This window comes from Herpailurus yagouaroundi, unplaced genomic scaffold (genome assembly GCF_014898765.1).
Source record: "Herpailurus yagouaroundi ecotype Mexico unplaced genomic scaffold, PumYag 159, whole genome shotgun sequence".
Lineage (NCBI taxonomy): Eukaryota > Metazoa > Chordata > Mammalia > Carnivora > Felidae > Herpailurus > Herpailurus yagouaroundi.
Window position 1 is genome coordinate 76,406,284 of NW_024412400.1, and position 21,220 is coordinate 76,427,503.

The 21,220-nt window shown below is 51.4% G+C and overlaps 1 protein-coding gene and 3 non-coding genes across 12 annotated transcripts; all 4 read left to right on the forward strand.

Annotated features, from left to right (window-relative positions):
- The first annotated feature begins 1,386 nt into the window (after positions 1-1,386).
- On the forward strand, positions 1,387-21,122 carry EIF4G1 (eukaryotic translation initiation factor 4 gamma 1). 9 transcript variants are annotated; one of them, XM_040480927.1, is made up of 34 exons: positions 1,387-1,517; positions 2,338-2,394; positions 2,619-2,712; positions 3,011-3,097; positions 3,602-3,622; positions 4,199-4,375; positions 4,599-4,698; positions 5,800-5,912; positions 6,731-6,823; positions 7,027-7,093; positions 7,373-8,203; positions 8,497-8,585; positions 8,681-8,867; positions 8,962-9,095; positions 9,220-9,378; positions 9,545-9,733; positions 10,169-10,366; positions 10,590-10,736; positions 10,962-11,198; positions 11,363-11,467; positions 11,590-11,749; positions 11,953-12,053; positions 12,655-12,757; positions 12,988-13,090; positions 13,321-13,553; positions 13,684-13,802; positions 13,929-14,101; positions 14,403-14,528; positions 14,687-14,768; positions 17,036-17,134; positions 17,249-17,383; positions 17,494-17,575; positions 17,717-17,857; positions 20,496-21,122. In XM_040480927.1, exons 3-34 carry the CDS (start codon positions 2,653-2,655, stop codon positions 20,678-20,680), a joined length of 4,836 nt encoding a protein of 1,611 aa, XP_040336861.1. In that variant the 5' UTR covers positions 1,387-1,517; positions 2,338-2,394; positions 2,619-2,652; the 3' UTR covers positions 20,681-21,122. The 9 variants fall into 9 exon arrangements, with proteins under 9 accessions (XP_040336861.1, XP_040336863.1, XP_040336864.1 ...); XM_040480929.1 differs by having other exon boundaries at positions 9,548-9,733; XM_040480930.1 differs by lacking the exon at positions 3,602-3,622.
- On the forward strand, positions 8,277-8,351 carry LOC121034271 (small nucleolar RNA SNORD66). Its single transcript, XR_005792351.1, has one exon. It is a non-coding gene; the product is annotated as a small nucleolar RNA SNORD66 (small nucleolar RNA).
- On the forward strand, positions 11,232-11,295 carry LOC121034272 (small nucleolar RNA SNORD66). The gene has a single exon (XR_005792352.1). It is a non-coding gene; the product is annotated as a small nucleolar RNA SNORD66 (small nucleolar RNA).
- Positions 11,799-11,874, forward strand: LOC121034270 (small nucleolar RNA SNORD66). The gene has a single exon (XR_005792350.1). It is a non-coding gene; the product is annotated as a small nucleolar RNA SNORD66 (small nucleolar RNA).
- Positions 21,123-21,220: the final 98 nt, after the last annotated feature.

Genomic DNA, 21,220 nt, shown 5'->3' on the forward strand with positions numbered 1-21,220 from the left:
AACAGTAAACTTAAAAAAAATCTTAAAAAATAAGAATACACAGGCACCAACATGTATGGGGTTGAGGTGGAGGACTCTGTTGCATAAGGAGAGATGATTAAGTTCCTATCTGGGCATACACAATTTGAGATATCTGTGGGATGATTAGGTGGAGATGTCTTTTAGGTGGTACCTTATTCTAACTGGAGTTCGAGAGAGAGGTTTCTGAGTTAGAAACAGATTGGCATGTAGGTAGTAATTGAATTTTATTTATTAGTTGGCTCAGGGAGGAAGAGAAATGAGAAGAGTAGAGGAAGGGGTCATACATGATCGAGTCAGAGAACACTAGATCTACATATTCACTCTCACTATAGTTCCTCTGCCATGTGTCTGTCTACTTTGCTGCTTTGGAGCTTCAGTTCCTCATATACAATGGGAAGAATAATACAATCTGTTTTATAGGAAATTGTGAAGATTGAGATCAGATAGGCCATATATATTGAACCACCACTCTATCCTTGGTACAGAGAAAATTTTTTCTTACCTTCTGAGATTACATGTGTACACATACACACACCTACACCCACAGATCACACATAGGTGAGTGAGAGCAAGTGTGTCTTTGCTAGGTACATAGGCACTGAAGCCCTTTCACATGAATTAACTCCTTTAATCTTCACAATGCAATAGAGTGAGTGGATGTTGTCATTGGTAAAGAAAGCAGGGTGGTTAAAAGTTTAGATTTGAGTCAGACTGCCTGGTTTCAAATCTTCCCATTTTTACAACAGTTATTAAGTAGGTGGGTAGTAGGTACATGGATAGGAAGCAGCAGAGTTTGGATTAAAACCCAGGCCATCTGAGTACGTGTATTTGGCTCTAGGACGGTTCCTCCTGGTGCCAAGTCTTTTGGCTGCAGGGAAGGGGTTTTGGGATTACTTCTTTCGTCACTATTCTGAACTTTCCATGATTGACTTTTGTCCCTCCCTGGGAGTGGCTGATCTTTGGGAGGCAAATCTACTCATACTAATTTCTTAGAATGTTTCAATCTTTCTGGCCTAACATTCAGTTTAATAAGTATTTCAATCACCTTATCTTCAAAGGTTGCATAATTTTTATTTTCCTATTTGTATCATGATTTATTTAGGCAGGACTAAGTCTTTAATGAATTTCGCTACTCTCAGCCCCTGGCCAGCACTTCGCCTCGTACTTAGTATGCACTCAATAAATGCTCTAAGTATGAATGAACTAAAGAACCGCGGAACGGAGACGCAGATGGGGGTCAGACTGGAAGTTCCAAAGTTCGGGAGGGGACACGGGGGCGGGCAGTGACTGTCACATGACCAGGCGGGGCAAATCTTCTGTGCTCCGCGGCGCCGGGCGTAGCTCCTCCCTCTGCGCCGGTCACGTGGGGGCGCCGGCTGCGCCTGCGGAGAAGCGGTGGCCGCCGAGCGGGATCTGTGCGGGGAGCCGGAAATGGTTGTGGACTACGTCTGTGCGGCTGCGTGGGGCTCGGCCGCGCGGACTGAAGGAGACTGAAGGTAAAGCCGCCATGTCCGGGCCCGACCCGGCCCCCCCACCCCCTCCCCCCGCATCCGCCGCCATCCGGGCCGGGACCGGCCACCCTGCGCCGCCGCCCCGGCGCCCTGGCCCCGCGGCCCAAGCCCGGGCCCCGGCCCGCCAGGGCCCGATCCCTGGCCCACGTGTGCCCGGCCTGGCCCGGCCTGGCTGCTGGGTGGGGGTGGGGGAGCGCAGGGCCGGAATATGCGGTCCCCGCTGGCTGGGAGGGCGCCGGGTTCGCCGGCCGCGAAGTGCCACCTCGGTCTGACCCGAGGGGGCCCCGCGGGCGCAGGCACCGCGGCTCCCGGCCCGCCGCCCCCTCCCCCCTTTGCGGCCCGGCCGCCGGGAAGTGACACGTTGTTCTTTGGCACTGGCCGGCGCTGCGCAGGGAGGGCGCAGGGGAGGGAGGCGGCAGCGGCGGGCAGGGAGGAGCCCCCGGCCCCGCCCGCCCTCCGGGCCGACCCTCACTTACTAGAAACCGGCTCCTCTTCGGCCGCCGCCCGCCTGGCCTTTTACGGCCCGACTCCCGCCCTTCCTGGTCTCCACTCCTGGGCGGCGGCAGGCCTCGCGTCTGGCCCCGCGCGGGTGCCCCTGCGGCCACCCGCAGCAGGCGTGCCTTGTGTGCCCCTGGGCCTGGCCCCGAACCCGGTGTCCCCAGGTGGGGGGTGGGGACACCACGGCCGAAGCTGCTAGCTCCATTTGTGATCCGGGAGCCTGGTGCCAGCGAGACCTGGAATTTCCGGTCTGGTTGGTCTTGGGCCCCGCGGAGCCAGGTTGATACCCCTCACCTCCCAACCCCAGGCCCTCGGATGCCCAGAACCTGTAGGCCGCACCGTGGACTTATTCTTAACCGAGGGGGTGAGTGAGGGGGCTGTTTCAGCAGATCAGGGGGGTGGTTGGAGGTGATGCTGGTTTGACAACGTGTTGGTGGGGACATAAGCTGGATCTTTTCTGCTCTTTCAACCCCTTCGCGCCTCCGGGACTCGGTGTGGAACCCGGCCCTTGCTTCACCCCCTCCCCCCACTCCATTTGCCTTAAGCTTGGGTCCCTTCTCCTTTCCGAGCTCCACTCTTTCCCAACAGGTGCTGGGGGGACCCTGATGTGGCACCAAATGAAATGAACAAAGCTCCACAGCCCACAGGCCCCCCACCTGCCCCATCCCCTGGACTCCCACAGGTAATTAGGGAGGAATTAGCAGAGACTGGGGTGGGGGTGGGGGAGACCAGGCAGCTGGTCAGGAACAGGTTCCAACCTCTGGATTTTCCCACCCCCATCTGTGTCAGGGCAAAGTGCAGCTTCCTGCTGCCAAATTGAGACAGGGCCCCTGGGCTGTTCCCAGGGGCTGTCATGGGGAAGAGGGGGCATGTGGACTGCTAAAGCTCTTGCCACAGGTCTGCTCCCCTTACTTTACCAGCTTGGGTTTCTGCCCCACCCGGGTTTCCCCTCTTGCTGAACTCTGGTCTCCCCCCTTCAGCCAGCGTTTCCCCCGGGGCAGACAGCACCGGTGGTGTTCAGTACGCCACAAGCGACACAAATGAACACGCCTTCTCAGCCCCGCCAGGTGAGGGGCTGTGGGGAGGGGAGTAGGGTGCCTGGGTGGGAGCCATGGAAACCTTAGGCCAGTTTGGGCCTCGCATGGAAACTGTGGAGACCCTGTATCTGCCCCAATTTCCTGATAGTTGCTCTGTGTTCTTTCATGTGTCTCTGCACTTTGTGCTGTTGATTACTTACGGTGGCTGGCCCCTTGGGGAGTTTGTAGTCTGTGGGGTGGCATTAGTAGGGGTCCTGGTGCCTTGAGAATTGGGAGCAGTGCTTTGGGCCCCGCTGCCAACTCCTGTTTTCTTTCCTATTTCCTTCTTTTACTGGGAGGTTGTGGTTGCTCCATTTCCCTTCCCTTCTTTCTCTTTGGACTATGGCAAAGTAAACACTCCAGCTGGTTCTTGCCTTTCTCTGTTCCCTAAATTCTTTCTCACTAAGTGGCAGCATTCTTGTCCTACTTCCTTCATTTTTCCCCCTCATCACCTTGGAGATAATTCTCTTCTTTCCTGTCCCCATGTGCTCTCAGGGAGGATTCAGGTCTCTGCAGGTAATACCCCTTTGCTAATCCTGGACCCTCTCATAGTCTCACCATTATCCTCCGCCCTAGTCGAGGACTAGATACAGGGACTGGGGGTCTTCAGGGTGGGGACATGTTTGCTGTTAAGGTCCTCAGTCTGAGACTGACCGATGCATGTTAGAGGCTAAGTCTTGCAGAGTGCATATCTGGGAACTGGGAGACTGTTGCATGTTAGTGGTTAGTTTCTCAGTACCTTAGGGTGGAGCAATGCATGCTGGGGAGTATGTTGCCCAAAAGGGCTTCACTTAGGCATGATGCATCTGGGTGTTAGGAAGCCTCTGCAGAGGGTAGCCTGGTGGAAGTGACGTGAGTATGCACGGCAGTGAGGGAGTATATTCATGGAGTGCAAAGTGTATACCTGAATGTGGAGAGTATGTGTGAGTACAAGAGGCCACTTAATCATTAGTTGGTCAAGTGAGTTAGGATTGGTCCCTGTGCTCCAAAGCCCCCAGTATTTCTCTCCAGAGTAGAGACATTGTGGAGTGGCCATTTTGCTGTCCACTTCCTTCCTTTCCCAATGCCAACTGCCTTCCTCGCTCTTGACAGCACTTCTACCCTAGCCGGGCCCAGCCCCCGAGCAGTGCAGCCTCCCGAGTGCAGAGTGCAGCCCCCGCCCGCCCTGGCCCAGCTGCTCATGTCTACCCTGCTGGATCCCAAGTAATGATGATCCCTTCCCAGATTTCCTACTCAGCCTCCCAAGGGGCCTACTACATCCCTGGACAGGTGAGGTTGGAGGCTTGGGGACTGGAAGCCATGGAACCTTAAACCCGAACCCCCACCTCCCCTACCCTGACCCTCCAGTCCCATTTCTTTTCCAGAGGTGGGACTTCGTTTTGGTCATTGCCCATAGTTGACCTGTCCTGTCTTGCCCTACGTTCTCTTTGTAGTTTGATATGGTACTCATAGCTCCCTCAACTGCTCTCCCCTCCTCCCCCTTCCCCACCAGGGGCGTTCCACATATGTTGTCCCGACACAGCAGTATCCTGTACAGCCAGGAGCCCCAAGCTTCTATCCGGGTGCAAGCCCTACAGAGTTTGGAACTTATGGTAAGCAGGGGAAGGAGTCAGGTTGAGAGTGAGTCCCACGGAGCATCTAAACTCACCTATAAATTCCTAGACCCTTCCTAGGCTCATTCCTTGGTCTAAAAATGATAGGGTTAAGTAGGGATTGGTGCTTAATATGTAACTTGTTGGGTGAGGGGCAGGTAGTGTTTTATCCTATTGCTGAGAGTTAGGAGTCCTTCTCAGGTCAAAGAATATAGGGTCATGCACAAGTTTGAGGGCCTGTTAGTAAACATTTCCTGTGACACTTGTTCTGTGGTTGGTGGGAGCCCATGTAGTGTGGATTTGAGAGGATTTTGTAGCTGTTTTTCACTTATACTCTAGGAAAGGGTTAGTCTTTTTTATCGCAGTCGTTTCCAAAATTTTCCGATCATCTCAGGAAATATTTTGAGTGTGTACCTCTAATATGTGTGTTTTGTTTGTTTATACATATGCATCATTTAAACAAATAACATGTTGTTTGTCAAAAACAAACAAGTGGATATTATGGATGAGATTAAAGAATGCATCCTATTTTGGAGACCATTGCTTTAAGGAATTAATTTTTCCACTTCCTGGGCCTGGTTCATAATGTTACTCTTTGTTTCCTTGCCCCTTAGTAAAGGGCTGGAGGTTGGAACTGGACTCAGGTTGAGTGGGACAGGGTTGGCAAATCTGTTTTTCTCATTCCCAGCCAAAGACCTGATTCTGTTTCAGGTTAAGTAGTTGCTGCTCCCTCAGAATACATGTGTGTGTGTGTTGCTGGGGGTCGGAGGCATACATTGTATCTTATAGGGTAGAAGAGAAACAGAAGTTCCTGGTAGTGGTAGCTGGTGTGGAGGGGAAGGAGTCTGCGCCTATAAGGTGTGTGTGTCAGTGTCAGGAATTCTTGTAAACGCAGTTCAGACTGGTTCCCCAGCTTTGATAGACACCTAACTCCCTTGGGGAGGTGGGTGGGGCAGGGCGAGGGGCCGGCCGTGGGTGATGAGAGGTTCTGGGGATGGGAGGTGTTCAAGTAGGCATTTGTACATGGTTGGGCCCTGACACTGCCACCATTCTTCCTTTCTGTGTCCCTTCCATCCCCCTTCGCCCATCCCCCCTCCCAAGCTGGCGCCTACTACCCAGCCCAGGGTGTGCAGCAGTTTCCCACTGGTGTGGCCCCCGCCCCAGTTTTGATGAACCAGCCACCCCAGATTGCTCCCAAGAGGGAGCGGAAGACCGTGAGTAGCAGCAAGGGGCTCTGGGACATCTGGGAAAGGGAGAATCAAGGTCAGACATATTGTGGGTCAGGGAGCAGAAAGTTGAGGAAGGAGATCTTCAGCCGGGAGCGGTTAGAGAATGGGGATCTGAAATGCTCAGGTTCTCTGTAAAGTATAAGGTACTAAGACCAGTGTAGAAGCAGCTCATGGGAAGAACTGAAGTGGCTAGTGCAGGAGTTCCTGAGAGACCAAGGTTCTGGGGTCTATAAGATCTACGTTCGGTTTTGGGTTTCTGGTGGCTTGTCTTGGAAATGGTTTGTTTTCTGTGGCCCCACCCCCCACCTCCCAGTCCTGGAAGCTCTTGAGGCCTCCGCCTCTGCTCAATCCTCAAGCCCTGGGCGTGGTGCCCAGAATAGGGTGCCAGGGCTGGGGAAGCCGCTGAGTCACCCTGGCTCCACCCACTGGATCTGGGCCCTGCCCCCAGAGATCAGGCAGACTAGCCACAAGTGAGCTGGATGGGTGCTAGATGGGGGTCCTGGGCTCTAGGGTGTGCAGCCAATTGACTTGGGGACTGCTGGTGGGGTAGGGATGAGGGAGGGAGGGGCATTGTGATGTACGAGATTGCTCTGTGAGGTCAAGGGTCTCTTAGGGGTGGGGGCCAGGGCAGGGAATACAAGATGAGCTGGATGGGTTGACAGTAGAACTCATGGGGTTTCTGGCACTCACCCACCTGCTTCCCAGTGGGGAGTGGGGGGTTGGTGTGGAGTCTTAGGAGTGGGGCAGGGTGGAAAGGTGGGCTACCCTTGCTTCCCACTCATCCCGGAGCTTTCTTTCCCCAGATCCGAATTCGAGATCCAAACCAAGGAGGGAAGGATATCACAGAGGAGATCATGTCTGGGGCCCGCACCGCCTCCACACCCACCCCTCCCCAGGTACTGTCTGCTCTTTGAGTGAGGCCCTGGCTACGATGGCTGTTCTGACCTGGACTCTCAAGTCCTTTGATCTTTTTTTCCAACTAAGGGATTTGTTTTCCTGTTTTCCTGGATTTTTGGCAGACTTAAAGTAGAAATGGCTCTAGTAGAGAAGGGTTGTGGGCCTCTTCAGGGCAAACTTGGTAACTCTTTGTGTCTTGCAGACGGGAGGCGGTCTGGAGCCTCAAGCTAATGGGGAGACACCCCAGGTTGCTGTTGTTGTCCGGCCAGGTAGGTAAGCAGGTGGGGCAGAGCTTTTATGGTGAAAAGGAGTGTGACAGTTTCAAATGCTGAGGAGGTGGAGTGACTTGACCTGGGTGCCAGGGAAGAATGACTTAGGGTTTAGGTAGTGGGATTTTGCGGGTGGATCAGATTTTAGGTGAGAAGGGAAGAGGCTTAGATAGGAGAAGATTGCGGGGGTGATTTAGGCCGGGAATGTCTTAGCTGGGAGGAGGAGGAACAACAGCACTGAAGACCTGCTTTTAATTACTTGTCTTTTTTGTGGTGCAGATGACCGGTCCCAGGGAGCAGTCATTGGGAGCCGGCCGGGGCTGCCTGGCCCAGAGCACAGCCCTTCAGAATCCCAGCCTTCGTCACCTTGTCCGACCCCATCACCACCCCCAATCTTGGAACCGGGGTCTGAGCCTAATCTTGCAGTCCTCTCCATTCCTGGGGACACTGTGACAACGGGGATGATCCAGATGTCTGTAGAAGAATCCACTCCCATGCCCCGTGAAACTAGGGAGCCATATTGCCTCTCTCCAGAACCCACTCCCCTCGCCGAACCCATACTGGAAGTAGAAGTGACACTTAGCAAACCGATTCCAGAATCTGAGTTCTCTTCCAGTCCTCTCCAGGTTCCCACCCCCCTTGCATCTCACAAAGTGGAAATTCTGCCTGAACCTAACGGCATGGTCTCGTCTGAGGATCTGGAACCAGAGGTTGAGTCGAGCCCAGAGATTGCTCCTCTCCCTCCGCCAGCTTGTCCTTCTGAATCCCCCGTGCCCATTGCTCCAACTGCCCAACCTGAGGAACTGCTCAACGGAGCCCCCTCGCCACCAGCTGTGGACTTAAGCCCAGTCAGTGAGCCACAGGAGCAGGCCAAGGAGGTTACAGCATCAGTGGCTCCCCCCGCCGTCCTCTCTGCCACTCCAGCTATGGCTCCTCCAGCTGCTTCCCCCACCCAGGAGGAGGAAATGGAGGAAGAGGAAGAAGATGAAGAAGAAGGAGAAACAGGAGATGCTGAGGGTGAGAAAGGAGGAGAGGAACTTCTTCCCCAAGAGAGCACCCCTGTTGCAGCCCACCTGCCTCAGAATTTGGAGGCAGCAGCAGCCACCCAAGGTAAGGTGTGATGGGATGGTAGAAGTGGGGCGGACTGAAAGGTGTGTTTTTTTTTTTTTTTTTTTTTTTTTCTCTTTATTGATGACCTCTCATTTGTGCCACTGTGTCTGGGTCATAGAAGCCTTGTCATGGACCCTAAGAGCTAAAATTCCGAGATTAAGAAATTTTAAGTCCACAGTGGGTATGTTGGAAAGAGGAAATACTATACAGTAGCTGCTTTTTATTTCCCCAGTTATTCCCACTTTTGTTCCCCATAGAAGTTATTCCCACTTTTTTCCCCCCTAAATAAATAGTGGCAGTGTCTGTGCCAAAGAGGAGACGGAAAATTAAGGAGCTCAATAAGAAGGAGGCTGTAGGAGACCTTCTAGATGCCTTCAAGGAGGTAAGGGAGCAGAAAGTAATGGAGGGGAGAGGGCAGAGTGTGGGTATGGAACAGTGATCATACTGTAACCAAAATGGGGTGTCCTGTGGTTACAGGTGAGCCCAGGAGTACCAGAGGTGGAAAATCAGCCTCCTGTAGGCACCAGCCCTGGTCTGGAGCCTGAGGGCAGCAGTGTGCCCCCTCGGCCTGAGGAAGCAGATGAGACCTGGGACTCAAAGGAAGACAAAATTCACAATGCTGAGAACATCCAGCCAGGGGAGCAGAAGTATGAGTATAAGTCAGGTATGCTGAGGGAAAAGTTGAGAAGGGTTGTATATTCTTGCCAGGCCCCCAGGAGACCAGTGTATATGATTGGTTCATCTTGTCTTCCTCGTAGATCAGTGGAAGCCTCTAAACCTTGAGGAGAAAAAGCGTTATGACCGTGAGTTCCTGCTTGGCTTTCAGTTCATCTTTGCCAGTATGCAGAAGCCAGAGGGATTGCCCCATATCAGCGATGTGGTGTTGGATAAGGTTGGTAGGCTTGAGGGGGAGGGTCAGTTTGGGCTGGCGGGCTTGCTGGGGGAGGTGCCTGAGGTCCTGAGAGAGTAGTCAAGAGCCGTAACTGTTTCTCATGCCTTCTGCATCCTCTTCACAGGCCAATAAAACACCACTACGGCCACTGGACCCCGCTAGACTTCAAGGCATAAATTGCGGCCCAGACTTCACTCCTTCCTTTGCCAACCTTGGCCGACCAGCCCTTAGCAACCGTGGGCCCCCAAGGGGTGGGCCAGGTGGGGAGCTGCCCCGAGGGCCGGTGAGTGGGACTGGCTTAGAGGGACAGATGGTCAAGGGGGTTTGGGGGATGGCTCCCTTGTCTTGTTGAGAGATGGGGAGAAAACTGCCCTGGAGATGCGTGGTGGCAGTGTCACAGGTTGTGCTGATTGGCTCTGTGTCTTCACTTGTTCTTGCCCCTTGCTTAGCAGGCTGGTCTGGGACCCCGGCGCTCTCAGCAGGGCCCCCGAAAGGAACCACGCAAGATCATTGCCACGGTGTTAATGACTGAAGATATAAAGTTGAACAAAGCAGAGAAAGCCTGGAAACCCAGCAGCAAGCGGACAGCTGCTGATAAGGATCGAGGGGAAGAGGATGCTGATGGCAGCAAAACCCAGGTACTGACAAGTGCTGTTTTTGGTCTCCAATTTTTCTTTTCGGGGTCTGCCCTCTGAGTCAACTTTGCCCTCTCTGTTTCTGTTCTTTTGTTTGTTTGTGTGTTTAAATGTTTATCTGTCTTGAGAGAGAGAGGGAGAGTGCATGTGCATATGGGGAGGGGCAGAGAGAAAGGGAGACCGAGAGAATCCCAAGCAGGCTCCTCACGGAAAGTGGAGAGCTCGATGTGGAGCTGTCTCATGAACTGTGAGATCAGACCTGAGCTGAAATCAAGAGTCAGATGCCTAACTGACTGAGCCACCCAGCTGCTCCTGTTTCTGTCATTCTTTTCACTAGTGTCTACCTGAGTCCCTGCCACCCTCTACTGTTCCTCCCAGCGACCTCTGTTCTTCTGAGAACCTCACTGGATCCTGTGTCTTCTCTGTCCCCTCTGCCAGGACCTGTTCCGCAGGGTGCGCTCCATACTGAATAAGCTGACACCCCAGATGTTCCAGCAGTTGATGAAGCAGGTGACACAGCTGGCCATCGACACTGAGGAACGCCTCAAAGGGGTCATTGACCTCATCTTCGAAAAGGCCATTTCAGAGCCCAACTTCTCTGTGGCCTATGCCAACATGTGCCGCTGCCTCATGGCGGTTAGTTTCCACTGTTACTAAACCTTGTGGTCTAGTTCCCTACTTCTCTTCCTGAGACTCCTTGAGTCCAGCTTCTTGGTTCTCTTCCAGCCTGTGCCGTTGATGGCAGCCAGAAGGAGGCAGATTGGGGACCAGAGGTCTTCCTGGGTTAGGTAGTTAAAGACTCTTGGAGGGCCTTCCCACTTGGGACCAGTGTAAATGTGACATTCTCTTTGACATACAGCTGAAAGTGCCCACTACAGAAAAGCCAACAGTGACTGTGAACTTCCGAAAACTGTTGTTGAATCGATGTCAGAAGGAGTTTGAGAAAGACAAAGATGATGATGAGGTTTTTGAGAAGAAGCAAAAAGAAATGGATGAAGCTGCTACGGTGAGAGAAAACCCACCAACCCACTGTCCATCCGGTTGCTACTCTGCTATAGAATTGGGGGTGGGAATAAGGGAGGGGTGGGGGTTCATGGTGTTTTGGAGGTTTCTCTGCCTTGAGGCATGAGTAGTTGCTGCTACGTTTAGGAATCCAAATATAGTGGAGGAGAGACGTTTTAGTCCAGTGGCTGGGTACCTTTTTGATGGATTTCTATCCTATAACTGACAGGCAGAAGAACGAGGACGCCTGAAGGAAGAGTTGGAAGAGGCTCGAGACATAGCCCGGCGGCGCTCTTTAGGGAATATCAAGTTTATTGGGGAGTTGTTTAAGCTGAAGATGTTAACGGAGGCAATAATGCATGACTGTGTGGTTAAACTACTTAAGAACCATGATGAAGAGTCTCTTGAATGCCTTTGTCGTCTGCTCACTACCATTGGCAAAGATCTGGACTTTGAAAAAGCCAAGGTAGGGGTCCTGGGATGTGGAAGGGACGACAGACCCCTTGTTGGGCTGTCATGTGTGGGCCACTGAGCCACAATGATGGAGCTGAAGGTCTGAGGAGGGGCCAGGCCTACAGTTGGAGGTGAGGTATTACAAGTTCCTGACCTGGTGCCTTTGCTTCTTCCTAGCCCCGGATGGATCAGTATTTCAACCAGATGGAAAAAATCATTAAGGAAAAGAAGACTTCATCCCGAATCCGCTTTATGCTGCAAGACGTGCTGGATCTGCGACGGGTGTGTGTCCGCTCCTTCCCACTGCTGGTCTGCTTCCTGTACCCCACAGTCCCCAGTTCCCAACACGGCTTTGTCTGGCCATCTGATGTAATTATTTTGTGACTGGCCTTCTCTACCCACAGAGCAATTGGGTGCCACGTCGTGGGGACCAGGGTCCCAAGACCATTGACCAGATCCACAAGGAGGCTGAGATGGAGGAGCACTGGGAACATGTAAAAGTGCAGCAGCTAATGGCCAAGGGCAGCGACAAGCGTCGGGGTGGCCCTCCAGGCCCACCTATTAGTGAGTCTGAGGCTCAGATTAAGGAGGGGGCAGAGTAAGGGGTTAAGCTTTCCGTTGATGACTTCTTGTTAGTGCCACGTGTCTGGGCCACTGAGACCATGTGATGGAACTGAGGATCTGAGGAAGGGAGGCTGGGCTGGCCCCAGGTGATATGGCTGCTAGGAGTTACTCATTATTGCAATATGCCCTCTTCTTTGTCCCAGGCCGAGGCCTCCCACTTGTGGATGATGGTGGCTGGAACACAGTCCCCATCAGCAAGGGCAGCCGCCCTATCGACACCTCACGGCTCACCAAGATCACGAAGGTAGGGGTGTGTGTATTGGAGGGAGGGGTGGTGGTCATGGGAGGGTGAAGAGGGATCAAACAGACATTGAGCATAGGTTTGGATCTCAGTCCCCTCATTTTCTGTGGTTGGGAAGGCGACGGCTGAATTTTCCCTCTTAGACTATCTAGTTAGATTGCTAGTGACAGGGCTGCCAGCTCTAGCCGGGGTTGTATTCACATCCGTCTGGGCCAGTGTCAGCAAACTCCCAGCAAATCTGGCCCATTCCTTGCTTCTCTACATTTCACAGCTAAGAAATGGCCTTCGTGTTTTTTTAATGGTTGAAAAAAATAAAGCAGGTATTATGTAACATGAAATTATTCAAAATGTAAATTTCAGTATCCGTGGTTTTATTGGGATATAACTATTCTCATTTCCCTGAAGTATTGTGCATGACTGCTTTTGTGCTACAGTGGCCGAGTGGAGTAGTTGAAATAGAAACTATATGGCCTACAAAGCCTAAAATATTTACTATTTGGCCTTTTACAGGAAAAGTTTCCCCTGGTCTAGGCAATTTGCTACCTTGTGGCTGCGGGCTTTGGCCAGATTAGACTCATGACTCCACTCCCCTTTCCTTCCTCAGCCCGGCTCCATTGATTCTAACAACCAGCTCTTTGCACCTGGTGGGCGATTGAGCTGGGGCAAGGGCAGCAGTGGAGGCTCAGGAGCCAAGCCCTCTGATGCAGGTATGGAGGCCGTTGTAAGGAGCTGGGTGGCTATTCTCTCTTGAGGGCAGAGCCTTGTCTATAAGGGAGGCTTTTGGTACAAAGTGGTTAGGTAGTAATGGGAGGCGTATGTTTGGGGCTGGGGAATAAACTGTGTTCTTGTCGGGACTAGGACCAAGTGTCCTAAACAGTAGGAGATAGAATGGAAGACAGTAGCAAGAGATTCTGATCCGTGCTTTTTGCCTCCCCAGCATCAGAAGCTGCTCGTCCAGCTACTAGTACCTTGAACCGCTTCTCAGCCCTTCAACAAGCAGTACCTACAGAAAATACAGATAGCAGACGTGTGGTACAGAGGTGAGGTTTCCTGGATGTTTTTCTTCTTTATGCTGTGAGAGTGCTGTGATTGGACTTTGGTGGTTGCTATAGGAATCCTCACACCTGTAATGCTCAGAACCTCTGGCTAGATGGGGCACATTCCTGACGCCAGGAACTAGGCCCTGCAGTTGCTCAGCATGTTGGATAGTTAATACAAGAGAGCAGCTAGGCATATAGGTGAGAGGTGACGTGCCTGTTTTTTTCTCCAGGAGTAGCTTGAGCCGGGAAAGAGGTGAGAAAGCCGGGGACCGGGGAGACCGCCTAGAGCGGAGCGAACGGGGAAGTGAGCGTGGAGACCGGCTCGATCGCTCTCGGACACCTGCCACCAAGCGGAGCTTCAGCAAGGAAGTGGAAGAACGGAGTAGAGAGCGGCCCTCCCAGCCTGAGGGACTGCGCAAGGCAGCTAGCCTCACGGAGGATCGGGACCGTGGGCGGGATGCTGGTAAGGGGCTGGAAGAGGAAGGGAAGGGTATGTTTGGGACTAGGCAGTCCCCAGACCGTCTTCAGAGCTCTGGGCCCTTCTTTCTAGGAAAATTAGAACTGAAGTCCTCAATCTGTTTTTTCCCTTTCAGTGAAGCGAGAAGCCACCCTGCCCCCGGTGAGCCCCCCAAAGGCTGCACTCTCTGAGGAAGAGCTGGAAAAGAAATCCAAAGCCATTATCGAAGAATATCTCCATCTCAATGACATGAAGGTAGGCATTGGGAGGGGTCTGAGTGACAGCAGAGTGGGCAGGGAAGGACGTGTGTGGATAGGCATGGAATGTGGGGTCTGGACCAGACGGTGACTGCCCTCTCCCTCCTGCCCCGCACACCTGCAGGAGGCAGTGCAGTGCGTACAGGAGCTGGCCTCACCCTCCCTGCTCTTCATCTTTGTGCGGCATGGCATCGAGTCAACACTGGAGCGCAGCACTATCGCTCGTGAGCATATGGGGCGGCTGCTGCACCAGCTGCTCTTTGCCGGGCACCTCTCCACTGCTCAGTACTACCAAGGGTATGCCTTCTTAGGGCCTCCTATTTTTCCATACCCACAGACTTCCCTCCTTTATAGGACCCATGGAACCTTGGAGTTCCTCAACTGTCCTGGTTAACAGATCTTTTGGCAGGGATAGGGGTGTACCATGTAAGGACTGGAGTGTGGCTTTAGCTTGAGATAATTTCCCCGTGCCTAGGAAGTGCTCCCCAGGGGCTCCACAGCTGATCCTTTAACAATGCTGTGATGCCCCAGATGGAGGGTGGGAGGTCTGGCTGGTCTTTCCTAGAAGGCCCTGACTTTGAATTCATTTCATCTGCAGTTTGTATGAAATCCTAGAATTGGCTGAAGACATGGAAATTGACATCCCCCATGTGTGGCTCTACCTAGCAGAACTCATAACGCCCATTCTGCAGGAAGGTGGAGTACCTATGGGGGAACTGTTCAGGTAAGCCCCTTGAGTGGGATTCAAGAGAGGTAAAGACAGAGTTGGGGAGGGGAAAGGAGGGATGTATGGCAAGTTTGATGCCTGGGTTTAGGGAGGGATGGGGTAGTGTGTTGAGAGGGCTTTGGAGGCTATCAACACTCCCTGTAATTTTCTTGTAGGGAGATTACAAAACCTCTGAGACCCATGGGCAAAGCTGCTTCTCTGTTGCTGGAGATCCTGGGGCTTCTGTGTAAAAGCATGGTGAGTGAGAGCCTTTTGGGGGTGATGTGTCAGGACTTCCCTTCCCACCATCCGGTTTTGGCTCCTTGCTGTGACCCTGAAACCTCATGGTCCTTTGGTGGGATGGGGTTAATGGTGATGGTAGTTGTGTGTTGGTACCTGGGAGAGGAAATGTTGAGACTGGCACTGACCAGTTCCTGTTGAGTTCTCGCCAAGGCTGGAGGAGAATGGGAATCTAAGACCCGAAGCCCTTGATTGATTGATTGATTGATTGATTGATTTGTTCAGCTAGCATTCTTTTTTTTTTTCTTTTTTTTTTTTTATTAAATTTTTTTTTCAACATTTTTGTTTATTTTTGGGACAGAGAGAGACAGCATGAACGGGGGAGGGGCAGAGAGAGAGGGAGACACAGAATCGGAAACAGGCTCCAGGCTCCGAGCCATCAGCCCAGAGCCTGACGCGGGGCTCGAACTCACGGACCGCGAGATCGTGACCTGGCTGAAGTCGGACGCTTAACCGACTGCGCCACCCAGGCGCCCCTTTTTTTTTTCTTTTAATGTTTGTTTATCTTTGAGAGAGAGACAGAGTGTGAGCAGGGGCGGGGCAGAGTGAGATGGAGACACAGAATCCGAAGCAGGCTCCAGGCTCTGAGCTGTCAGCACAGAGCCTAACGTGGGGCTCGAACTCACGAACTGAACCGTGAGATCATGGCTTGAGCTGAGGTCAGTTGCCCAACCAACTGAGCCACCCAGGCGCCCCGGTTAAGCTAGCATTCTTTAAAAACATTTACTAATGACATACTAGGCACTGGAGATCCCACCGTGAATAAAACATAGGAAACCAGCTGGAAGAGAAAAGTAAGAAATGACAGCTTAATAAAAACAGCGTTAAGTAAAGCGTGAAATAAAATAGTCAAAATGGAGTGTCTTGAGTACTGTGAGGTTGGTAATGTTCATGACAGAAAGCCTTTCCAGAAGGGCGCTGGGACTGCTTTGTGAAAGTTAAGTGGTGACTATAAAATGTCATAGTGGAGAGCTGGGAAAGGCAAGTTGGGCAGGGTACTCTGGTAGTGAGAGCTGGGAAGGGCACTTTTAAGAGTTGAGCTTCCCAGGGTGCCTGGGTGGCTCAGTCCATTAAGCTTTCGACTTCAACTTCGGCTCAGGTCATGACCTCACGGTTTGTGAGTTTGAGCCCTGCTCAGGCTCTGTGCTGATGGCTCAGAGCCTGGAGCCTGCTTTGGGTTCTGTGTCTCCTCTCTCTGCCCCGCCTCCTGCTCGCACTCTCTTTCTCTCAAAAATAAACAAACACTAAAAAAAAAAAAAAAAAAAAAAAGTCTAGCTCCCCTGGGACCTGGACAAATGAGACTTTAGTGGAAAGGACTTGCTCTTTCAGCGTCCTATTAATCCTTTTGGGTAGAAATGTGTAGCAGGGTAGTTTGTGTTTAAAAAGAGAGAAAAGTACTTTGAACTACCGCGTTCATTAAATCTGGTGTAGTAGGTTATAGGATGTGTTATTCATGCACTGTTAATAAAGAAAAAAACTTATGGTCATTTGTTTAAATGTAATATATCAACTGTGAGGCAGTTCAATTTTAGTGGTGTTGGAGGCAATTCAATTTTAGTGGTGTTGGAATGAGTATCTTTAAAATTCGTGAAGTATAATCGTCTTATTTAGGATTAATGTCATCATTTTGAGTGTCGGTTATTTTAAGAGTAATGTCTTCAGAATGCCTTGTTCCCTAACAGAAAATGGGTTCAGACTATTGTTTATGTGAGGATTTCTGATTTGCCTTGGGGGCTGTGGGAGGGATAGATCTGTATCTAAAAGTTTCTGGACTTAATAACTAAAAAGGCATATTTGTTAGAAGTTGTCCTTTCCCATGAGCGTTTGGTAAGTTGGAATAATGGAAAACTAAGCAATTTTAGAAAAAGAAACATCGAGGAATGTAGAAGTCTGGGATGAGGTATTTGGATTTGGTTGTTTACCTTTTTCAGTAAAGGCAGTCTTGTGAAAGCTAATTGATGTCTTTCATAGAGGCTGTTAGGCTATTCTCCCCACCGCACCCTACCCCCCGCCTCAGTTTCCTAGCACTGTGGTAGATGAGTTCTTGTGTCTTTGGGTGGTAGTACCAGTCTGTAGGCATGGAGAGACTGTGCCTGTTGGTATCTCTGTAACAATTTGAACCCTTAGGCACCTAATGGGCTTTCAGTAAATATTTGCTAGATGACATTTGTGGAACTATGTCTTAGAGGGAGAGAGGGTTACTGAATTGGTCTTACATTTTCTAGGGTCCCAAAAAGGTGGGGATGCTGTGGCGAGAAGCTGGACTCAGCTGGAAAGAATTTCTACCTGAAGGCCAGGACGTCAGTGCGTTTGTCGCTGAACAGGTTTGCGGCTGGAGTTAGGTTAATTCTAGCATTTGGGACTGGCCATTAGTCTCCCTCTTCCCTCAGTGACTCACATGGTATACTTACCTTCTATTTGGGTCTTTTCATTTGTAGAAGGTGGAGTATACCTTGGGCGAGGAGTCTGAAGCCCCCGGCCAGAGGATGCTCTCCTCTGAGGAGCTGAGCAAACAGTTGGAGAAGCTGCTGAAGGAAGGCAGCAGTAACCAACGGGTGTTTGACTGGATAGAGGTATGTGTCTCCTGGATATTGGGAGAGAGGCATACAGGAGAGGCAGTTTTTGGTGTGCGGGTAGGGACAGAATTCAGAACATACAGGCCATTTGTTTCTCTTCTGCACAGGCCAACCTGAGTGAGCAGCAGGTAGCATCCAACACACTAGTTCGGGCCCTCATGACAGCTGTCTGCTATTCTGCAATTATCTGTAAGAGGAGCCAGGGAGATGGAGGGGCAAGGGTGGGCCCAGCAGATGGAGGGAGGAAGGTTTTGGTCTTTGCCTCCTAGTTGTGGACTGGACCAGGCTGAGGGTGCATTGTTCTGCTTAACCCCGTCTGTCTTCCTGTAGTTGAGACACCCCTCCGAGTGGATGTTGCGGTGCTGAAAGCTCGAGCGAAACTGCTACAGAAATACTTATGTGATGAACAGAAGGAGTTGCAAGCACTCTACGCCCTCCAGGCCCTTGTAGTGACCTTAGAACAGCCCGCCAGTAAGAGCCGGGCTGCAGGGGTGGGGTGGAGGAGCTGCCAGAGAACAGGAGGCAGTAATTGCAAAGGGTCTCAACCCAAGAAAGGGGGCTGGTCATAGTAGAGCAAAATGCCCTGGTGATTGATTCCTTCCCCCTGCACTGCTTATTTCTTTGCCTACAAATGGAAGAAGTTAGACTCATCGTGAAGATTACTTGACTACTGTTCTGTGCCAGGAGCATGGAGGTGAAAAGTGATAACAGTTTCTAAATACTGAGTGCTCTGGCGTCCTGGCACGGGGTTGAGATGATTTTCTTTTTTTGCCTTATTTAATCTTCACAACTACTGTTTAAGGCCGATGCCGTTATCCCCTTCTTCTTACTGGGAGACTGAGGCTTAGGTTAATATGCCTGAGATTATGCATTCAGCAGATAGGTATGTGCCAGAGCACTGGGACATTGGCAGTGATAAAGTCCAGTACAGTTCTGTGTCGGCATAGAGTAACAGTGGTGATGAGTGTTGGAAGATGGGTCCTGTGGGGTACTCTTTGGGGACACCTAGTCTAAAGGATAATGAGTGGGAAGTGACAAATGGTAGCTAAATGACCAGTTGGAGGGGGAGATTTGAAGGAACTGTGTGTGTAAAGGAAGACCCTGAGGCAGAAAGTACTTGATACAAAGTAACAGAGCTGTTCAAGAAAGGCCAGTGTGGGCGAGCACAGCAGCCAGCCGTATGTGAGGCAAGATGGGGCTGGAGAGATGGATGTGGGCTAGGTCATGCAGGGCTGTCTAAGCCGTGGGACAAGTTTTGGCCTTCAGCCTAAGGACAGGAAAAGGCTTTGTGAGATTTTAGTTTTTAGCTCATCTGGGCCTTTGGTAGGAAGAATGGTTTGGAATGGGTTAAGTGTGAACATGGCAAGAGCAGCAAATTAGGAGTGGGTTGTATTGCTGGTGGCAGTGAAGCTGGGAGGGGTGTAACTACAGTTAAGACATAACACTGGCCTAAGGGGGAAGAGGTGATGAGACAGGTTAAGTTAATGTATGACTCTCAGGATGCTTTGAGTGAGGTGATAGTGTGGTATACCGTACACTCTGGGGGTTGGGAACACTGGGTCAAGTTGATTTTGGTCATAATTGGGTTTGTGGTCCCTGGGTGGGGGTGATCAGAGATGTCAGGTAGACAGTTGAGTATGGGAATTCATTTGGAGAGGAAGAGGTCAGGGTTGGTGGCTGATCTGTGAGAAGCTGACACAGGGCAACACATGTGCAAGTCCTCAGAGGATATGGGATTGCCCAAGGGAGAGCAATGAGAATATGGGGTAGAGCCTTGAGGAAGTAGAGGACCCACAGGGAGGGACCAGAGGAGGACAGGGCCCTGTGAACAAAGGACAAAGTAATTTTAAGAGGGGGAAGTGGTCAGTAATGCTAGATGCTGCTTGAGAGTTCCATAGGAGCAGAGCTGACGGTTTAGGGCCTTTGGAGTATAAAAACATGGAGGCCGCTCTGGCATAAACAGTATTTAGTAGAGCAGGGGACACTCTGGATTGGAAAGGACTGAGGAATACTTGAGTGAGATAGGGAAAAAAGGAAAACAAGCGTAGACAAAGTGTTTAATGTCTCGTCCAAAGACAGAAATCTTTTGTTTGACTGTAAGAGATTGTGGTTGTGATGGAGGCCTTTTGTGTTTAGATGGGAGAAACTTGGGTTTGAAGATACAGGGCAATGTGGATAATTGATTGTGTAGGGTCCCCAGGGTGGGATGCACCGCATTTGGAGCACAAGTTTGGGACGAATGCTCTGCTGCCATAGGATGGGGCTGGGGGGCTGTCCACGGGTGGTGGTTGTGGATTTGAGGGTGTGTGCGCCCTGAGGAACATCCTGGTTTGCAGCTTCTCATAGATGGCTGTCAGCGTTTCACCCAGGCCTGGACTCTAGAACCTATGCTTTATTTCTTTATTCAGAAGAAATGTTTCACTACTTGGCCTCCATTTGCTTTTGGAAAGATTGACAGTACAGTATAGGGAATGGGACAGATTGTGTTCAGGCCTGCTAGGACAAGCACTAGGGAGGGCTTCACTAGAAGCCAGGTTGGGGAGAAAGAGGGTCAGAGGAAGGGGTGCTGGAGTTGAACCTAAAAGAATTCATTAGGAAGGTGACAAGAGAAAGATGATCCTGGCAAAGGATGTGGCACACGTAAAAATGTCAAGGCTAGAGAGGATGTGTATGTTCAGATGTATGGAAAATAAGGGGAAATGGGGATCCAGTTTGTCACAATCTGTAATGGTGGCCAGTGAATGTTCCAGGTTATAAACCCTTGACTTTGGTGAGTGATATATCTGGGACTTTTGTGATTCCCAAATTTAGGAGTACCAATTCTGTATATAGTTTTCCTCATTAAATATATCATGAATGGAGAAGCTGCCAAGGTAAGGCAGGTTTGTAAGGTTCTGCTGTGATTTGTTCCTGTGCGTGCAGCAGTCTTAGATCGTAAAGTAAGATTAACACCTTGTTAGAGACCTATCTAGTCACTCTAATCAATGGTCAGACACACAAATGTCAGGATGATGGGTCAGGGCCTTGATTTTTAACAGTGGAGCTTGGGAGTGGGTTGGGTGGTTGTGGGCAGCACTCCTTAACTGCTGTCCGTCCTGCCTGCTTGCAGACCTGCTTCGGATGTTCTTTGATGCGCTGTATGACGAGGACGTGGTGAAAGAGGATGCCTTCTACAGCTGGGAGAGTAGCAAGGACCCCGCTGAGCAACAGGGCAAGGGCGTAGCCCTTAAATCTGTCACAGCCTTCTTCAAGTGGCTTCGTGAAGCGGAGGAGGAGGAGTCTGACCACAACTGAGGGCGGGTGGGGCCGGGGACTTGGAGCCCCATGGACACTCGGATGACCCGGCCAGCCGCCCGGACTGCAGGGGGGGGCGGCAGCAGCGGCGGTGGCAGTGGGTGCCTGTAGTGCGATGTGTCTGAGCTAATAAAATGGCTGAAGAGGCAGGATGGCGTGGGGCTGCCTGGGGCCCCCCTCCAGGATGCTGCCAGGTGTCCCTCTCCTCCCCCTGGGGCACAGAGATATATTATATATAAAGTCTTGAAATTTGGTGTGTCTTGGGGGGGGGCACCACCGCCTGCCCCTGGGGTCCTTTTTTATTTTCTGAAAATCACTCATGGGACTGCCGTCCTCGCTGCTGGGGGCATATGCCCCAGCCCCTGCACCACCCCTGCTGCTGCCTGGGCAGGGGGAAGGGGGGGGCACGGTGCCTGTAATTATTAAATATGAATTCAATTAAGCTCACTGCCTCCCTGCTTTATGGCCTACTCCCTCTGGAGAAGGGATATGGGTAGGTGGGCAGTCTCCTTTCCAGAGCTGGCACTGTAACAGTTCCTG